This window comes from Panulirus ornatus, chromosome 20, assembly GCF_036320965.1.
Source record: "Panulirus ornatus isolate Po-2019 chromosome 20, ASM3632096v1, whole genome shotgun sequence".
NCBI lineage: Eukaryota > Metazoa > Arthropoda > Malacostraca > Decapoda > Palinuridae > Panulirus > Panulirus ornatus.
Window position 1 is genome coordinate 56,371,077 of NC_092243.1, and position 22,169 is coordinate 56,393,245.

Here is a 22,169-nt window from a genome sequence, read left to right on the forward strand (position 1 = left end):
TAACGAGGTACAACGAAGTACACACAGGAGCCTCCCAGAGTATGACGTAGACACGATACGAAAGACTGTCCACCTCAAAGCCCTCACTCAGCATTAGCTCCAGGGCTAAGCTATGTGAGAGTGAAGGCATAAATGTATAACATTTCCTTTAATAAAACTCGGGAAACGTAATGGTGTTAAGAGTCAAGACGATAAGTGAGGTGTGAGGACCATGCAGACCACTGCGGTAAGAGGACCATGCAGACCATCACTGTAAGAGGACCATGCAGACCACCACGGTAAGAGGAGCATGCAGACCACCACGGTAAGAGGACCATGCAGACCACCACGGTAAGAGGACCATGCAGACCACCACGGTAAGTGGACCATGCAGACCACCACGGTAAGAGGAGCATGCAGATCACCACGGTAAGAGGAGCATGCAGACCACCACGGTAAGAGGACCAAGCAGACCACCACGGTAAGAGGACCATGCAGACCACCACGGTAAGAGGAGCATGCAGATCACCACGGTAAGTGGAGCATGCAGACCACCACGGTAAGAGGACCATGCAGACCATCACGGTAAGAGGAGCATGCAGACCACCACGGTAAGAGGATCATGCAGACCACCACGGTAAGTGGACCATGCAGACCACCACGATAAGAGGAGCATGCAGACCACCACGGTAAGAGGACCAAGCAGACCACCACGGTAAGAGGACCATGCAGACCACCACGGTAAGAGGACCATGCAGACCACCACGGTAAGAGGACCATGCAGACCACCACGGTAAGAGGACCATGCAGACCACCACGGTAATCACTATCTGATGATATCTAGTAATGCTTCAATTTGGTGGAAAAGTCTATCATACGCTAAAAATTTATGAATCTACTTTCTGTCATTTTAAGGACATTGGACATGGACACTAAGGTATAAACAATCTTGAATGAGAAACAAAAAACTAAAGAAATTCAGACATTACTACAGGAAAACAACGAGAAAAGCAAACATACATCAGTGAGGAGACCTTAGTGGTGTGGTGGTTAGCGTTACTGACCATGAATCATAGGTTGGAATCTTGGGCGTGGCAAGCGGCCAACACCTAACCCAGGTGTTCATCTTCCCCTTGGGGCTGGCCGATAGATGGATGCCTGGCATAGGCTGGTGTGTGTGTGTGTGTGTGTGTGTGTGTGTGTGTGTGTGTGTGTGTGTGTGGTACGCATAGGAGTAAAAATATGGTACATAAATACAATACTAAGAGACGGGGCAACACAAGTGTACAACTCTCTCCTCGCAATACACAAAGTTGTGACAGAGACAATGGTAACACTACGATGATTGGACAAAAATATGGTTGTGGAAAACAACTTAAAATTCGTAAGACATGCGACGGAATATTTGGCTCTACAGAAGAAGAAACAATAATTCTGAAACAGACAGACAGATATACAGACAAACAGGTACATAAGAAAAAGAGAAACAGGGATACATGCAGAAATTAAGTTTGATTATATACGTGATTTCGTAATCTGTAAGTAGAAATTTTGAGAAAGGATGAAAGTACAGAATCGTCATCCCAAAGAAACTGAAATATGAAATGAATAAAAGTATTGTGCCTACATCGCTGATGGAAAAAAAAAAAAAGACGTCAAGTAAAACATCATTCAAGAAACTGTTGAAGTTGAGAGTGAAGGTGGTAAGCAGGGGTGGTTCTCCACTTCCCATTCCCACCTTCCCTTCCTCACCATCCATCTCACACCCCAGCCCGCCTCTCCCTCATTTCCTTGGTAGCTTCCCTTCTCCACCATCCATCCCACACCCCAACCTTCCCCAGCCCGCCTCTCCCTCATTCCCTCGGTAGCTTCCCTTCTCCACCATCCATCCCACACCCCCAACCTCCCCCAGCCCGCCTCCCTCATTCCCTCGGTAGCTTCCCTTCTCCACCATCCATCTCACACCCCAACCTCCCCCAGCCCGCCTCTCCCTCATTTCCTTGGTAGCTTCCCTTCTCCACCATCCATCCCACACCCCAACCTCCCCCAGCCCGCCTCTCCCTCATTCCCTCGGTAGCTTCCCTTCTCCACCATCCATCCCACACCCCAACCTCCCCCAGACCGCCTCTCCTTCCTTCCTTACGTCTCCCAACTGAAAATAATACGAAGGATATCCTCTCCTGAAATCCATTTTTTTCATTCCCTCTCTGAAATCTTCCTTCCGACCAAGAACCTCCTCTCCTTCCCTTCCTACCGAAAAATCCGTTTCTTTTCTTTCCTCTCTAAAACTACCCCTTCCTTCCCTTCCTACCTAGAAGTCCCCTTCCTTCCCCATTGATCCCTTACTGCCTCATTCTGCCGCTACCTTACCCAGAACCCTCTCCACTTACCTGTTACTCTTCTCTCTTCTGCTTCCCCTCATCCCTATCCCTACTTCTCCTTACCCCTTCCTCCTGCTTCCCCTCACCCCTCTCCTCCTGCTTCGCCTCATTCCCTCCCTCCTGCTTTCCCTCACCCCCTCCTCCTGCTTCCCCTCACCCCCCTTCCCCGTTTCCTCCTCTCCTCCTCGTCCGTCGCTGCTACGCCCCCAAGGATGAGCTTCTTCCCCTAAACCTCGCACTTTACGACGGTCTCGCTCCCAGATTTTCTGGGACTTGCATTTTTTACTGCCAATTTTTTTGGTTACTGCACTACTATGTTGGCTGTATGGCTGTGATGCACCCGTAAATAGTCTAACAAGAGCTAAGGATTGTATATATATATATATATATATATATATATATATATATATATATATATATATATATGTGTGTGTGTGTGTGTGTGTGTGTGTGTGTGTGTGTGTGTTCTGGATTCCACCAGCCAGCGGTGGCCCTGTGCGTGGAGGGTCATCCCCGACAAGTCTATATCGTCGTCAGCAGACGGAGAGGAGTACAGCATCGTCGACGACCTTCCTGCCCTAAAGGAGCCCACCTTACCCAGCTCCCACGTAAGTGACATGGTATAAGCAAAAACATAGAACTCATCTCGGAACATAGACATGCGGGAGGGTGAAAGGCGTGCACGGGATAGAGTGAAATGGAAAGATGTGATATACAGGGGTCGAGGTACTGTCAATGGACTGAACCAGAGCATGTGTAGCGGCCGAGGGAAACCATGGAAAGGTCTGTGGGGCATGGTTGTGGATAGGGAGCTGTGGTTTCGGTGTACTGCACATGATAGCTAAGAGTATGGATGCGAGCAAAGGTGGCCTTTCTTCGTTTGTTCCTGTCGCTACCTTGCTAACGCGGGAAACAGAAGACAGTTATGAAAAAAAATATGGAATGAATATAGAAGTAATGGAATAAAATGTAGGAAATCATTTGAGCTCTCAGGTGGAAAGGTTATACGAAAAGAGGAAAAGACGAAGGCAGAAAGAAGAGTCATACAGTATACATGACTGACATCGTATCCTAACTGTCAGTTCTCGTGTGGTTGGTATCCACACACAAACTATGGAAGCAGCAGCCAGTCGCGCGCCACAGATCCCAGCCCTGGTGACGAGGACACAACACATGAGACAGATCACGGGAGCAGTGGTCGAAATAGCACCTGCAGAACAGAGGGAAGGAAGTAGAACAACAAGGTGATTGTGACTGTGTGGTTGAGGAGGGATGGCAAGCAGGGGATCATAAGGCGGGAGGTTTTCGATCTCACTCAGGCAGAGAGAGAGGTGGAAGAGGAGCCACCCCAGAGATGAGATCAGTGCTCCGTACACGGGCGAATGAGCCAACTTTGTAGAAATGGAATAAATGCATTGAAGACATATAACCTTAGCACATATACACAACCCTGAGCTTCTGGAAAGCAGATTTTGTGATGTCTGTAAAGTGGGGTTTCTTGGAGAGAGTAGAGCAGGGGTTCCAAATCGGTGGGTCAAGGTAAATTTCCTGGGTGAGCTATGGGGTGGGTTGTTATAGGTTTACTATATGATCACCGTGTGAATGACCATGATAAATGATGATTATATACCCTACAGTATATCTACACATTCATTTTAAACGGTCTGTGGTAATTCAACTTTGTTCTTTGTTTCCTCTAAGCATGTGAATATTCCCCAAATGTACCTATTCTACTGGTTGGCAGAATAAAAGACGAGACAAGTTCTTCAGATAAACTGTATTGGGCTATCATCTTAAAAATGATGGGACAGGAGGATAAGGTTATACCCAACATGGTTAGGTTACTGCAGAGCTGGACTGAAGCGTTCTGAAATTTCAGAGTAGGAGACTGGTGATCTTTAACGTAGAAGAAAAATCACACAGAAACTGCGTTTTCCACTTTATTTGAACCATATCGCTTTCCCATTCTGAGATCTTGCATTGGTCCCAATTAAGAGGAGAAACATGTTCACTGCAAGAAAGAGAATGCAACTGGAGTCACGAATCTAAGGAAAATGAGATGAAGCACTTACAGTGTGAATCACTAGTGTAAGAGTGACCAGGGTGAGAAGCTGAGGAAGGGTCGTCCCTGGAGAGAAGAAAGAGGGTAGGCAACAGGACAGAACCTTGAGGAACACTGCTGTTGACAGTGTAAAAAGAACACTGAAGGATACTGATGCTGACAGTGTAAGAGGATGAATTCGCAGCCACTATTGCAAGCCTAGAAAGAAAACTATGCATCAGAAAACGAAAAGAGAAGAAGAAAAAGGCCAAAGGAAGTGTGAATAATAAAGAACCACCACATCCCGTCAAGTGCTTCGAAAATGTCGAGAACAATGGCAAAGGATTCACCAAACTCCCTGACAAAGGAGGACTAGAAAGGAATCAAATACGAGAGATCACCAGTGGATCTTGTGCCGCGACAGCCGTTTTAGTGATCTTATTCAAGGGAATGAGATATTCTAAATGTTTAAGAAGAAAGAGAGTTAAGAAGTTTCAAAAACTTTGCAGACAGCGAGAGTGAAAGTGATGGGCCGATTATAAAAGGGGTTAGAAAGGTCTCCTTCCATGGGGGATGGGCTGCACGTGGGTTGCCAAGAGGACGAGACCAAAGTTTGGCATTCTAGACAGAGATGGAATTGAGAAGCAAGGAGCAGCGCTCGGTCAGAGGCCCACACCCATGGAACATGAAGAAGTATGACATCCAGACCATAAGCTATTGCCCTAAGTGGGTAGAAATACTGCATGTATAGTGGGAAGGTCCAGAGAGAGAGAGAGAGAGAGAGAGAGAGAGAGAGAGAGAGAGAGAGAGAGAGAGAGAGAGAGAGAGAGAGAGAGAGAATCATGTGCGTTCGTGTTATTTTGACGATCAGGAGTTCTATTTACGTTGCAACTTGTTCTAGATTATCAAGGAGACAAAGAGAAAGGCCCGAGACTCCACCAAGATCAATCAGAGTTTGAGCCAAGCCACTTTTCTTTTTCTTTTGCGAGTGTTCACAGGAATCCCTTCAAGGAAGGCCTCTCCACACAGATGCAAAGATAGCACGAAAAAAAACCCAGTTATAGATGGTAAAGAGACTTTGAACCATTTGGGAAACTCAAGATCCACGATGCGAGCGACATGTGCTTTTGTACTTGAGTAATCACGGACACAAGCCCTGAAGTGGTGATGATGATGATCATTACTGCCTGGAGCTGGATCACGAAGTGCCAGCTTTCGACAGCTGTGTTTCACGAAGAACATCAGGTTAGGAAGCAGACAGAGATGCTGTGTGACAGAAAGATGATTGGACTGTAGGTGTTGTACAAAAGGACACATAAATAGGTAGGTCTAGGAGCAGTGTCAGCAGAGGTGATGAGTGTCCCAGATACGCATGGAATGTCGATCAAGGGGGTCATGGGAAGCATTGATTTCAACCCACCTCAGCCAGTGATGCCATTCACACTTAACATCAGTGAAACATCATTTGGGTGCGCTTCCATTTCTGTTACACACACACACACACGCATATATATATATATATATATATATATGTATATATATATATATATATATATATATATATATATATATATATATATATATATATATATATATATATAAGCAATGCTTAAACCTTCAAGAAGTTCCCTATAACATCAACCTTCACATGAAATACTTTAGTCCTGTTGCAATCCCAGCACTTACAGATATTCTTCAACCACTCCTAGTAACTATAAAATCCGTACCATCTGCCAACGTAGCACGAATACTATGACCTCTCAACCCTAACTTCCCCCTTCCTCATAGAGCCCTATACCACTTTGTCTTCTGTATACAGGCTCTGAAAAACTGACCTACAATACAGAATAAAAAAATCCGAATCACACTTACACAACGTGATAAAAGACCCAACAACTCCACCACCACATTACACACAGACTTCAACATACCACAGCCCCGCGTACCGGACAATACCACCGGCAAGAGACGTCAACCAAAGATCTGATACTGTAACCCAACACATCCTCACACAAAGACGTCTGACACCTCCCTCCACAACTATGACAAAACGCGGTGGGCCAACTTCAGAGCTGGCTGTCGTGCCAGAGTTACTCACGACGGCTTCATCTCTGAAACTCTTTGAAATCTACAAAGGAGTCCCCCAAGGAGCAGTTCTTTCTCCAATCCTCTTCAATCTCTCCCTACACGACCTCCCATCACCTCCAGCAAACCACATTATGAAGGTCCTCTCTTAAGCAGAAGACTCCACAATAACATCATCCCGCTCTGCCACCACACTAGCAACGAATATGCAGACCATCATTACACAATTGGAACAACGGCTCACCCAAAACAGAATGTTTGCCTCTCCACAGGAGTCTTCCATCACTCTTTTAACCCCAGACTAACACGAAACCTGCTTAACCCCCATAATCACATTTCACGGATAATCACTCCCAGCGAACAAAACACCAACCATTTCAGGCATTACATACGATGCACACATGACCCACCAACACAAAAGCAACACACAAGCTTCATACCCTTGGAACTCTAAGTGGTACCATATTTGGAAAAAGAGAGAATCCCTCGGCATCCTCTAAAAACAAGTCATCCGCTCCATCCTAAACTATGCCTCACCAGCCTGCTCGTCCATCCTCTCAGAATAAAACATAATGAAGCAGTGAACCAGTCAAAACAGAGCACTCAGAGCAATCACCGGTTGCGTAGCAACTACGAACACTCATCTGTAGAATGAAACATAGATCCTCCCGGTACTGTACCACCTTAACATGCTCGGCGCTCAGTTCCTTACATCAATAGCCACCTTTCATCCAAACCACTCCATAACTATTCATCAATCCCTGAGTAAAGATAGATCTCTTACCCATGTTCCACATTTCAGCAACCCCTTCTCAGATTCCCCCTCCCTACACCCTCGACAAACATAACACAGATAAAACACACACACACTGCAAGACCCAACAAGCAAACTTCCTCCCAACTTAGTCTTAAATACGTACCACCCCACCAGACACACATCCATCTGAAACCACAATCCCCAGACACATACGAGCCACACTTTCTCCGTCTACGTTCTGGACATACCTCATCCCCAAGATATTACAGAGACCGTTACAACACATCCTGGGACCCATCATGTCCACGATACAACTACCACAGGGACGACACCAAGAGCTTACAGCTCACTCGGCCATAGAAACGCATCATTACACCATATGACCTATGGTACCGCCAGGTGGAAGTGGCCGGCTTCCTTAGCGCTGCGGGAGCAACATAGATGAGGATACCTGAGGCAGGATGTACACACACACACACACACACATACCTGCTTGCCTTTCCTGCCTAACAGATGTAGCATCTCCTTAGTTTCCAGGAAAAAAAAAACTCACATGGTTCCCCTAGTTCGTAATTTTTGAAAGTGCTTATGGTAGAATGGAAGACCCACAGTACCCGGTCCCCACCTCCTTGTCGCCTTCGGCTGTACGCAAACAGTAGATTGGTAGCGTACTTTACTCCATCCCTAGTAATTATATATATATATATATATATATATATATATATATATATATATATATATATATATATATATATATATATATATATTATATATATATACAAACAAATGGGAGCAAACATGGTTATCAGAATCATAACAGACACTCGAGTAACAAGAAAGATTAATATAGTAAGAAAACAGTAAATATAAAGTTGCTTAAAAGAAAAAAAAAATCTCTTTTAGCAAACCCAGCATATAAATATGTTTTCCCCGCGAAGTCAAACCTCTTCCTTCGCCCCCTAAGAAAAAAAAAAAAAAAATGTTATTCTCCTTCCTCCTCCTCATTTGCATATTGCTTTAACCACACGTCGGAAAGAATGAGTAAACTTTAGCCCGGGTGACTCGAGAGGAGTTGGAGAGGAAAGGGAGTGAATGACGTGTCATCTGCAAGATGCGACAGCCATATCCTGTGTGTCGGGCCCTCGTATACCACCCTCAGCCCCCGACAACCCACCCACCCGCCTCGCCTCGCCTCGCCTCGCCTCGCTAAGGGACAAATTACAAATCCTTTATACTTAATGAGTTTCCCCCCCCGTTTTTTATTTTTTTTTCCCCCGTTCGTTCTCAAGTCTCGGGGAAAGTTCGTTTAAATAATGCTTCCTGGGGATCAGAGATGGTGTTATTTAAAAGGAGAGAGAGAGAGAGAGAGAGAGAGAGAGAGAGAGAGAGAGAGAGAGAGAGAGAGAGAGAGAGAGAGAGAGAGAGAGAGAGGTTCATTACAGGTCTTTGGTGTCTTGTGAGGTAATGGCCAGAAGTGGTCGGGATTAGGATGGTTCCAGCAGGGGTAGGCATAGTGGAAGGGTAGGAAGGCTGGCTGGAGGGAGGCGAGGTGTGTCCTGGAGGTGATCTGTGTATGGAGATAGTTTAGGAGTTTTGGGTTCTACAGGGACACTGTTCCCACTGAGCTGGGAGACACCCGTCTGTCTCCCTGATCTGATTGACTCGCTCTTCCTCCCTCGCTCGCCAGCCCGACATAATGGCAAAGTCTCGGCGTATGTATTCTCTCTTTCTCTCCCCTCTCGTTCTCCCTCCATTCTTCCCACATACACACACACATTGGTCGATAAAGGAGTACCTGTTTAATGTGTAGGGGGGAAGGTGGGGTGTATGCGTAAAAGAATGAAGACAATGTAGATATACAAGGTTAGAAGACGGGACAACATAAGTGTAAAACTCCCCCCGTAGCATGCAAACAATATTGACAACTCAGCTATCGTGCAGCATCTGAGCAATATAGAAAGAAATGAGTGATGAAGAGCGAGAAAAGACACACAAAGGATTCTTAAACAAAACCTTGACGAGGAAAACATCATGGATACCATTAATGAGGATCGAAAACTGTTGAAAAACAATATCTGGAGTAGATTATCTGTTTTGGAGACTAATCATCACACGAAACTTCTCACATGTGAAGAGATCAATTGTAAGTTCCGATCATAAAAACAGCTAAAGATATGACACCCCATAACCACCACAGGATAGAGGGGAGACTACCTTGGAAAACAAATCCATTGTTAGACAAAATCTATCAACTTAGGCTCACAAAAACTGCACCAGTACAAGATGCATGAGCCATATGTAATACAAGTCTGAGAGAGGCCGCCTTCAGGCAACGGCTCTGTACACTCAGGGTATGAGCACCAACACAGAACTGATCATACGAGTTATTGACGAACTCCCTGAAAGAGGAGTCGGTGGCCAGGTAGTGGGAGGCGGCAAATGTCTTGCCCGTATGCTAAAAGGGTGACAGAAACAAACGGCGCTAAAGCAAGGGATTGGTACCACTGACAAGCGTGTTTTGTAAGTAAATATATTACTACGGAAGAAGTAGAAACTAACCATGTATTAGGCAGCAAGGCTCCAGAGGGAGGAGATCATGTTTACAAGATTTCTGAGCTTTTTTTTTTAAGTACAAAAATAAGGATGTATCCGAGATCCTCTCCCTAACATGCTCTAGGATGTAACCCAACCCTCACTACACCTTTAAATACCTCTCCCTAAAACGCTACAAAGACTTTCTCCTAACTCTCACTACACTGAGGACTTCTCCTAACTCTCACTAAACAGAGGACTTCACCCAACTCTCACTACACAGAGGACTTCTCCTAACTCTCACTACACAGAGGACTTCTCCTAACTCTCACTACACAGAGGACTTCTCCTAACTCTCACTAAACAGAGGACTTCTCCTAACTCTCACTAAACAGAGGACTTCACCCAACTCTCACTACACAGAGGACTTCTCCTAACTCTCACTACACAGAGGACTTCTCCTAACTCTCACTACACAGAGGACTTCTCCTAACTCTCACTACACAGAGGACTTCTCCTAACTCTCACTACACAGAGGACTTCTCCTAACTCTCACTACACAGAGGACTTCTCCTAACTCTCACTACACAGAGGACTTCTCCTAACTCTCACTACACAGAGGACTTCTCCTAACTCTCACTACACAGAGGACTTCTCCTAACTCTCACTACACAGAGGACTTCTCCTAACTCTCACTACACAGAGGACTTCTCCTAACTCTCACCCAACTGCACCAAGGAACACTCCCACCTCTCACTACTCCAAGAAACTCTCCTTAACATGCTCCGAGACCTCTCCCAGCTCTCACTACACCAAGGAACTCTCCCTAGCGTAACGTAAAACCTTCTCACACTCTCTCCAACCGCGGAAGGCCGCAAGGATAATGACTCTAGATGCCTTACCCTCGAAACAATGTACCATCCAACTCCCCACTCCCTCAGTTGACCTTCTAGCGCCATAACATAGTTTTCAGCCAGTTATTTTCACTATCCAAAGCAAAATTTTTCTTATTCCTACCATGGTACATTTACACTTTCCGTAAACTATATCAATTTACTCCACATATATAAGTTTCCACGCGTATTATATATATGATCAGCTCTCCATCGAAACTTTTCCACCAGCCGATCGTATTTCGTATCTAAATTTGCACTAAGGAATTCCTGAAAATTAAGTTGAATTTACTTTACAGTGTTAAAGCAAGTAAGCATTTGTGTGTAGATATTACGCTCACTTATACTTAAACGTTGAAATACATATGTTAACATGCAGGAGGGTGAAAGGCGTGCACGGGATACAGTGAAATGAAGCGATGTGGTATACAATGGGCAGTCAATGGGCTGAACCATGGCATAGAAACAGGCGCGGGAAACTACTTAAAGCTCTGTGGGGCCTGGTTGTGGACAGGAGACTGTAGCTTATGTGCATGACACATAACAGCTCGAGAGTGGATTCGAGCGAATGAGGCTTTTCTTCGTGTTCCTGGCGCTTCCACGCTAACGCGGGAGACGGCGAACAAGTTTGTAGAGAGGAAAGCATTTCAGCCTTTTTATTATATTCTTTTTTTCATAAGTAATGGACAGCATCGTTCACAAGGTCACTCACTTATATAGTCCAGGCTGGAGAGACGGTGGGTCAGGGTGGGCCACTCACCTATACAGTCCAGGCTGGAGAGACGGTGGGTCAGGGTGGGCCACTCATCTGTATAGTCCGGACTAAAGAGACAGTGGGTTGGGGTAGGCCACTCACCTGTATAGTCCTGGCTGGAGATACGGCGGTGGGTCGGGGTGGGCCACTCACCTGTATAGTCCGGGCTGGAGAGTGGGTTGGGGTGGGCCAGCTTGTGGGCCAGGGAGGAGTAGCCACCCATGGAGTTGTAGGTCATGTGGTAAGGCTCGGAGTACAGACCGTTCTTGTCCAGCTCGGCCGCGCCCTCCACGCCCATCTGGTGGCCAGGTCACACACCATCATCATCAGTTAACACACACACACACACATACGTGAACAAGGGTAATACCAATCGTCGATTATCATGATCAAAATGATCAATAATATCAACAACAATAAATAATAATAATAATGACAATATAATAACCTATCATTAGTATTAGTATCATAATTTATCATTATGAAAATTATTATCATCATCATCATTCTATTAATTATTATCATTATTATTATTATTATTATTATTATTATCATTATTATTATCATTATTATTATTATTATTATTATTATTATCATTATTATTATTATTATTGTTATTCACCTACGTGTACCTTTCAGTCTATCTATACATCTATATATCAGTCCTTTTCTAAATGTCTACCAGTGTACCGACCATTGCTGACTGTCTACCAGCCACGTAACCACATGTATGCAGGAAGCTCGTTATGTACCAGTCAGACCAGACCGAGCGAGCTTTCTAAATAATGTAATTCTAATTTACCAGCTGGGGATTACATACGAAAGTAATGTGGCCACTGTTATTACCCCCACACAATGTCTCGCTGGAATTTTTGCAAGAGTGAAGAGTTAACTTTATCCTACTCTAAGTAATGTTTCACACATTACAAGTACCTAAAAGTAGACTGTGTTAATATTCTCTATGATACATATATCTATGTGGCGTTGTAGTAAGAAATGAACTATCTATAGAGAGTAATTCTTTGTCTAATCTATCTATCTATCTATCTATCTATCTATCTATATATATATATATATATATATATATATATATATATATATATACAGGGAGATAAAATTCTATACATATCTATACATATAATCTGTCTGGGGGACTGTATAATATTAACAATCCTATAATTAAGGGGAAAATACTGAAAATGATAATGATAATGAATGAATATGAAAAATATAAATGATAAGAGTGATATCCTATGGTGACTAGAACTGCCATGGAATGTTAATTATCATGTTAGTGTGAATGTTAGGGTGAATGTAAAGGTCATTCTATGTTATTTATGTTAACTTTATTCCTTTATTGTGTGTTGAAATGTAAGAAAGTGAGAGAGTAAGTAACGTGTTTAAGATATGTGAACACAGCGTTGATGGGTAACGAAGCGGTGATACTTCGTTACTTAAGTAACTGATTATTGAATTCACTTGTATTTTTAAGTAATTTGAAGTAGTGCCACTTGTGCTTTCACTAAAATATTTCGAAACTGAACAACTTATATTTTCACTTCCGTGATACGACTTTCAACCACTTGTAGTTTTGATCAAGTATATATTCACGGAAAATATTCTACATATGCGTGTCGTAGAAGGCGACTAAAAGGGAAGGGATCGGGGGGCTGGAAATCCTCCCCTCTCGTTTTTTTTTTTTTTAATTTTCCAAAAGAAGGAACAGAGAAGAGGGCCAGGTGAGGATATTCCCTCAAAGGCCCAGTCCTCTGTTCTTAACGCTACCTCGCTATCGCGGGAAATGGCGAATAGTATGAAAAAAAAAAAAAAATATATATATATATATATATATATATATATATATATATATATATATATATATATATATATATATATTCTGGATGTCTTGTTACTTGCGGCGGAGAACGTCCCCCAAAAGTAAAGATATTTACTTGGGTAAAGTAAAGACAGGAAGGGAAAAGTAAAAGTAATTCTTCTTGTACTTAAAATGTAAATTCTTAAATAATGTTCAGTAGAGAAACGAATTACTGTTACCCACGTACTCACAGACCACCGCCACCACTACTGCATCATCTGCCAAAAGAGATGACTCACGAAGAACCGTAAGATCGGTCGCTTGAGATGACCTCGATATATACGATGGTCAGTCAGGTGGATGATCCTGACTTACGACAACACGTAAGATTCTGTTCCCATAACCTCCACTGTGCGACACCCGGTAAGATCCGTCGCTTCGTTGCGATAAACTCGATTTACGAAACCAGTAAGATCTGCTGCTTTACATTAACGTTGTCGAACAAGATTTAAGACATAAAATTATCTCCGACCACAAAAATAAAATCTGGATAAACTCTACAATAACGATAGTAATTAAGGTAGATAACAGACACCTCACCAAGTGTGCCCGACATTTTAAAACCAACCCACCAAGCACTTGCAGTGTTGTTAACTCGTACACACCGAAGCGTTGCAGTGTTCTAAATTCAGGACACAATGCCACTACACCCTTACAGTGTCCTGACCTTACGTTACAGACGTACCACCGACACTGTGTCGTTACAACACCCTTAATCCTACGTAATGCCCTGAGCTCACGACAAGCTACATTCCTTCAGTGTTCTCAATACTGAAAAAAAACACCATATTCCACGAGTGTTCTCAGGTAGAAAACATCTCAAAAAACCTCTGTAGTGTTGTGAACGAACAGCACCCTCAGCCTCTACAGTGCTCTGAGCTCACGACACACCAAATCCCCCTCAATACTATGGGTTTTAAGGCAAGTCAGATCCCTACATAAACACTGTGACACAGTATTACCCCAATGTTCTAAGGTTTCCTCACGACATATCCCCATAATACCAGCTCAAGACATTAAGCATATCGTGTGTGTGTGTGTGTGTGTGTGTGTGTGTGTGTGTGTGTGTGTTTTCCTCTGGAATATGAGAAAAAACAAAACACAAAAGAATCCACAACGTCTACTGCAGCACTTGACACTATACACAAAGACTCCTGAACCCGACCACTGAAGTCGACATACTCGCCTGAACACAGTGGGCAGTCGCCCATACGAACCCTGTTAACTCCCTGACCCCTGTACTACGCCAAAGCGATAACACAGAGGCGTCGCCGACGGTGTCGACCAAACGGATTACGACCCTTCCGGCCATGGTTCACACCACCGGAGGATAATGCTATACACTGTATCACAACGAGGGAGAAAATATGGAAATAATGAATATCTTTATCAAATACTTTTTTATTGGTTACTTTTATTTCCTTAATCATTATCAATAATCAGGACTTCTGGTACCTGTCAAAATATTTCATGTTATCCATATTTAATTTTTATTCTTTTTTTGTTTTCTCTGAAAATGTGAATATCTGTCTTCGTGTCTCAAAAGGCAGATGCAAGCTGGGTGTACGTACGTATACGACCCTCGAATTCATCATAGAATAAACGTCATGTAATCTCATCATTTCGTCCTTAATGGCATGAAGCCATTACGTGAAAATGGGGGGCTTAACCCCCTCCCGCTCCCTCCCTAACTACAACACTGGCACGATAAGAACACACTCCCCCCTTCACCTCGTCCCTCCCTTTAACTATGGTAATGTCCCCCTCCCTAGCAACGCTGTCCTTCACCCCGCTCCCTCCCTTTTATTGTGGTAATGTCCACTCCACCCCCTAGCAACCCTGTCCTTCACCCCCCCCTCTCCCTCCCTCTCTTTAAAGTAACGCCTCCCTCCTTTCCGACCAACGATGTCCTTAACTACCCCCCCCCCCCACATCGTGTTCCCTGTCCTCTTTTTTTTTTTTTGCTCCCTCCCTTTAAGCACGGTAATGGGCACTCTCTCTCTCTCTCTCTCTCTCTCTCTCTCTCTCTCTCTCTCTCTCTCTCTCTCTCTCTGCCAAACACGACATTATATCAGGACACGCGAACCTCAGGTCACCAGCAGTTCGAACTAACACGAACCTTAGTTCTCGACTGGTTCAATCCCACGCGAACCTCACCTTATCACTGGTTCGAACCTAGTCGAATCTCACCCCACCATTGGTCCGAACCTAATCGTACTGGTTTAAACCCACCTGAACCTCTGTTCAATAGTGGTTCGAACCAACTTGTAGCTCACCTCAAAGTTGGTTCACACCCACTCGAACACCACCTGACCACTGGTCCTAACCCACTCGAAGCTCAGTTCACCACTGCTTCGAACCCACTCAATCCAAAGTCTTGCAACGTGATAAAAACATCATTTTCAAATCTACTACCGTGTGAGTCAGAAACTAGCACGTACACATCGAGAGGGTGAAAGGTGGAAAAGGTAGAAACCATATAGACAGAAACCAACCCGGGAAAAGATAAAGACGGACACAAGCCACACAAATACAAACTACAATGATAAACGGTAAAAAAAAAAGGTATAAAAATAATGCTAGCAAAATGTGGAGACGGGTAGAAACCAGACTAAACCGAAGATGGGTAAAAGTGAAGACTGTTAAACTATCTATAGAGAAACCACGATGATTAAAGACGAAAGGTAGAGACCACACCAAGGTACATATCCAGAGGCCGAACGTGGATAAAGGCGGAAGCCATGTAGATGGAAAACGAGATGGATAAACCTAAATGGCGAAGATGTGTGTGTGTGTGTGTGTGTGTGTGTAAGTGTTAGAGTGTGTTTAGAATGGGATGGTGAGTTAACGCAGGTGAGAACTTTTGAACTTCATTCTTTTCCCTTTTTTGAATCAAGACTAAATGTTAGAAGAAAATACCGAAAAATATATCACCTGTGTTTATTCACCAGCCTAATCCACAGACAGACACACACACACAAACACGTAATGGCAATATGGTGATCATCAAGAAGAAACTATTTAGTTAGGGGGTAACAAGAGGACAAAAGGTGAAAACTGACAGAAACCGTATGGGTAGAAATCATGACGGTAGAAGGCGAGGATGAGAAGATAAAACGTCGGTAAAGACGAACATTTTGGTCAAAGATGACGATGGTTCGAAGGGATGTAGACAGAAACCAAGATGGTACAAGGTGATGGAACGTCCCATGAGCAACGTGGGTGTACGTAGGAGGAACAGGTAACAGGACACACCCAATGGACTATGTGGTCATGTGTTGTGGTGTCCTAAAACCAGAGCGGCTGAAACTGGATGACATAGCATAAAACACCTCCTCACCCACCCCTCCCTCCAGCTCAAATGATAGCAGGAAAAAAAAAATCAGAAAATAGTGGTATGTTGTGGTGGAGGGCGAGTGCATACTGCCACGGAAATTTAATAGGAAAGCGTGGACTGGAAAAAGTTCATTACCAGTTTGACAACATCTGTTCTGCGGCTGGGTTATGGAGGGGAAATGAAAATATGGTTATTGGTAAGCAGATTTTTTTTTTTTTCTTTTCCTCATGATAGATATCACTGAAGCACTTAGTCTAGCCTTGATCTGACATTCCATATCGTCCTGAAGACTTGCTACATCGGGAGGTACGTTACTGTAATGCTCCATCACTCTATATGTGATACGGGTTTCACCCACACTGCTATTGCATCTCCTTCGTTTTATCCTCATGCCATTAGGTATGGTCACTAAATCTCGGCAGAAAGTGAGGACATTTTCCTAAGTTACGTTGTTGAAATCAGTATTTTCCTGGAAATCTGCGTCCTGTCGTGAATTTTTCCTTATAGGGCTAATTTCTGAATGAAGGAATTAGCTTTGTTGCTCCTCTCTGGATTCGTCGAAGTTTCTCTACAACTTTGATCGGATGACCAAAGCTGAGCATCATATTATGAACGAGGTCTGACCAGGTCGTTATAAAACGTGAGTATCGTACCCTTTGTTGTCTGGTTTATAATTCTAGCTATGAAAGCTAACATCCTGTTGGCTTTATTGTACGCAGTAAGGCATTGTTTACCGTATTCAAGGTTATCAATGATAATCACCAGCAGGGTCTGCCCTTTTACGTCCAGTAATGGCTTACCAAGCACTTGTTACTCATAATCTATATTTTTGATACCAAAGTGTATTGCTCTGCGTTTCCCTGCGTTGAAATCCATCCGCCATGTTTGTATCACAGTCTCTATCCGCTCTCCAGACATCCTTCCGTCGAGTTAGCTCCTTCCTAATCACGACGTGTCGACAGCAAACCTCGAGGTTCTTCTGGTAAGTCCTACCTGCAAGACGCTGATGAAGGCGATGAAAACTGCGGGTCCCAAGAGGGAGTCTTGTGGAAACCAGAGACGTGAGACCTGATGCCAATTGGGTGCTCTCTCATTTAACAACACTTTTGCTCCTTTCAAAAAGCCAACTCGCTGCCTTATGCTATGATCTTTTAATTTCATCCAGCGATCATTCAAGTGATACATTATTACAGTATTTATGAAAGTCCAAACATTCAATTTTCCTAATGCACTTATTACCGGTGAAACTGGTTCCATACATGGGAATACGTAAGGACACGTAATATAACACTTGATGATCCGTAATGAGATTATCTGCAGACGCAAGTATGAAACAGGATTACAAAGCACATGGCACACCAACCTCCTTTCTTCCGACCCAACAACCGGCAGGAACAAAGATCTGAGAAGACACATCATCATGTAGTATGAGGTAATAATTATACCGCCAATGGAATTCTATAGGAAAGTGTCGATGGGAAAGTTCATTATCCTAAACAGAAACAGCTTCACAAGGTCTGGGCTCCGGAAAATGTAGAGGGTTCAGGGGTTTCTCGTAAGTCAGTTTACCGGTAGCAGCTGTTACTGAACCACTTGTCCAGTCTTGATGTGAGAGCATGGCTAGTGTCTGCATCTACTGCGTCTGGTGACAAGTTTATTTCAACGTTCTAGAACTCTACAAACTGATGGAAATGAAAACAAAACGGCTGCCCACCGTGCTCTTACATCTTCTTCCTCTGGTATTTCGAAAACATTTAAGTATCCTCGAAATCTCTACTTTATAAGAGAGGACACTTAAGGTTTCATAAAGCTTATTTCTAAGCGGGATTAATTCTGTTGCTCTTATTTGAATTCTTTTTTGTCTAACATATACGTTGAATGGAAAAGAAAAGAGTATTCCAAATGAATTCTGACCAAAGGCGTTATAAAGAGTACTGTATCCTTCATTATATGGTCTAAGGTCTCCCGTGGTGCAGCAGTGAGCGTTCCTGACTGTGACGCATTCACGGGCCGCCCAGGGCCGAGCGCATGGGTTTGAATCCTGGTTGCGGCAGTCGGTCCACAGTCAACCCAGCTGTTCATCCATCCCTAGGGGGTTGGTCGATAAAATGGGCATCTAGCTCAGGCTAGGGTATATATATATATATATATATATATATATATATATATATATATATATATATATATATAAAGGGATGATGGCCTTGACTGGGGCCTCAGCGACCCGTACCCTCTCAGCTAACAATAAAAATAAAAAAAAAGACTCTAGTTACGACCTCTACCATTCTGATGGCTTTACTGTATGCAGCCAGGTATTGTATTTTTTCTCTCGTATGTTGCAAATAGCAGAATTGGGTTCATAATTGGCAAAAATGAGTTTATACATTTCAACTAGCAAAATTGGGTTCATAAATCGGTTGTCATTGGCAAAACTGGATTCACAGACTCATTATAACTGGCCAAAAATTTGGATTCTTTTATGGCATGTAGTACTGGTAATCAGACTTAATGAGATGATTAATTTATAATTAAATGTTATATTATTAACCCATCGTTAACTTAAGACGGTGACACCATGGGTTACCTTAGAGTAGTGACCTTAAGGGTTACCTTAGGATGGTGACCTGAAGGGTTACCTTACTGACCTTAAGGATTACCTTAGAGTAGTGACCTTAAGGGTTACCTTATAGTAGTGACCTTAAGGATTACCTTAGAGTAGTGACCTTAAGGGTTACCTTAGAGCAGTGACTTTAAGGGTTACCTTAGAGTAGTGACCTTAAGGGTTACCTTATAGTAGTGACCTTAAGGATTACCTTAGAGTAGTGACCTTAAGGGTTACCTTAGAGCAGTGACTTTAAGGGTTACCTTAGAGTAGTGACCTTAAGGGTTACCTTATAGTAGTGACCTTAAGGATTACCTTAGAGTAGTGACCTTAAGGGTTACCTTAGAGCAGTGACTTTAAGGGTTACCTTAGAGTAGTGACCTTAAGGATTAACTTAAAGTTGTGACTTTAAGGATTACCTTAGGATGGTGACCTGAAGGGTTACCTTAGGATGGCGACCTCTGGGATTACCTTAAAATAGTGACCTTGAGGGTTACCTTAGGATGATGACCTTAAGGGTTACCTTAGGATGGTCAGCTCAAGGATTACCTTAGTTCTGGAACCTCAAGGTTAATTTTGGATAATGATATCAAGTTAAACTTGGGAATACATGGGAAGGATAGATAACAGGATAACTGATGGTATATAACAAGGCTATCTGCAATTGGTCGATAACGATGTTATCTGCATTATCATTCTAGATTGTGGTAGAAACAACTTACTAAAGTAAATGGAATTTCACCACCCACCTCTCCCTCCGGTTCAACGGTCAGGAGGAGGGAGAAAAGCTCAGCAGGAGGAAGAAAAGCTATGAAACACCATGTAATAGGAAGGAAATTTGTAGGAAAGTTCCAAACTAATTTTCAAAACGCTGCACTGAATATGGTCTCTGAAAAAGAAGTTGAATCATCTCTTCTTGGAACAGGACTATTTACTGATAACAAGACATCACTGAGGTATTTGTCGACCCTTGAGTCAAAGGTACTGATAGCTGTTGCATTTACTAGATATGGAATCAATTTACTGATAGCTGTTGCATTTACTAGATATGGAATCAATTTCCTCCATTCATCTACCACTCTACAGCTGAAAAAGATGTTTTGGCCACGTCAGTATTACATCTCCTTCCTTTAACCTTTATACCGTCGTCTCGTTGTATGTCTGTCCAAGGCGAAGAAATTTTCGTACGTTAAGTTCTCGAGGTTCTTCAGTACTGGGAAAGTTTATTGCAGATCTTCTCGGGGTTAGGTTAGGTTGCTCTTCTTTGAATTCGTTCATCTTCATCTCTGATCCAATTTGGTGACCGACACTAAATAGCGTATTCAAAGCGAGTTGTGACCAGGGCCTTAAGAGGAGTGAGTACTGTATCCTTTGCTGAACAGGTTATATATCTAGGTATGAATCTTTTTATAGTGTAGGTAATTAGGCGTTGTTCTGCTTATTTCAGGTAATCACCAATAACCAGCCCAAGGTCTTCTTCCAACTTCTAATAACAGTGCTGAACTTTTCGTATTCGTCATTAATCCTTTTACCGCCCATGCGCATGCATTACTCTGCATCAGTTAACGTTAATATCCATTCGAAAAGGCAGAGATCTGACCAATCCAGTCTTGATTGAAGCACTTCGACTGGTCTACAGGCAGTCTTCCTCTGACAGTGGCTATACTTCCCTCATTTCTTGTCATCAGCAAATGTCGCAATTCTACTGGTGAAACCCGCCCGACTCCACGTCCGTGGATGAGTTAGGGTGGCGACCTCAAAGGTTAAGTTGGGAAGGCGAGATCAATGGTTAACTCAGGACAGAGCAGAACTGCAGAGAATTCTCTCTCTCTCTCTCTCTCTCTCTCTCTCTCTCTCTCTCTCTCTCTCTCTCTCTCTCTCTCTCTCGTGGTAAGATGGAGGGAGACATTTTAATCCGATTTTCCACTCGTCACAAAATTCCGAAGGATGCACGCCCAATAATGCACTCCGCACACACGGTAGTTTCATCCTATATGCCCAGCCGTATACTTACTACGCCCGGTAGTACACTCAGTACGACATGTAGTACACTTAGTGTACCAAGAAGTACACTTAATACACGTCAAACGCTTGGTAGAGCACGTATTAACCCGGACTGTACAGTCTGTAAGTCCGGCAATTGCGTGTCGGACGCCAAGTGATGCACGTCGAATGCCCAGTCGCATACTTCGCAGGAATGGTAGAAAACTCCGTTCGGCCGGTAGTGCACATCTTAAGCATTTAATACGCCCGGTAATACAGTCCATACGACCCGGTAATGCGCTTCATTTAGCTCCGACAACGGCGTCGGGGCGAGTGAGAGGGATGGGTCAAGTTCAGGGTGGAAGGGAGGATAAATAGAGCCCAGTTAATGTTTTTGACGCATCTGTTGTATTTCTAGATATCAAGATACGCTTTTGTACGTCTTTGCCGTGCGTATTTAAGTTCCCTTGTGTTGTGTACTGGATGGAAATACATAGAGACAAGCTATCACTGGTCAGTCATAAACCCAGGGGCCATTAAATGGTTAGGAACTGAATCATAATTGGCAGAAACCCACGACAATTTTTGGCGTAACTGGCAGAAACCCTTCTCTCACACGAGAGAGAACACGAGTATCTTAATCTCTTAAGCAAGACGGTACCATCTTTGAACACGACGGTACGACCACTGAGCACCGCGGTACGATCCTTCAACACGACGGTACGACCACTGAGCACCGCGGTACGATCTTTGAACACGACGGTACGACCACTGAGCACCGCGGTACGATCCTTCAACACGACAGTACGACCACTGAGCACCGCGGTACGATCCTTCAACACGACGGTACGACTAGTGAGTACCGTGGTACAACCCTAGAGCACGACGGTACGGAGCTTGAGCACGCCAGTACAACTACTGAGCACGACGGTACGACCCTTGGCTCTGA

The 22,169-nt window shown here is 43.6% G+C and overlaps 1 protein-coding gene across 2 annotated transcripts in view; it reads right to left on the reverse strand.

The window, feature by feature from the left end:
- LOC139756034 (discoidin domain-containing receptor 2-like) overlaps nucleotides 1-22,169 on the reverse strand; it is a 1,074,315-nt gene that overhangs the window by 47,697 nt on the left and 1,004,449 nt on the right. For both annotated transcript variants that reach the window (XM_071674983.1, XM_071674984.1), the window contains one exon: nucleotides 11,576-11,720. In XM_071674983.1, coding sequence (XP_071531084.1) covers nucleotides 11,576-11,720 — 145 coding nt within the window. The remainder of the gene's footprint in view (nucleotides 1-11,575; nucleotides 11,721-22,169) is intronic.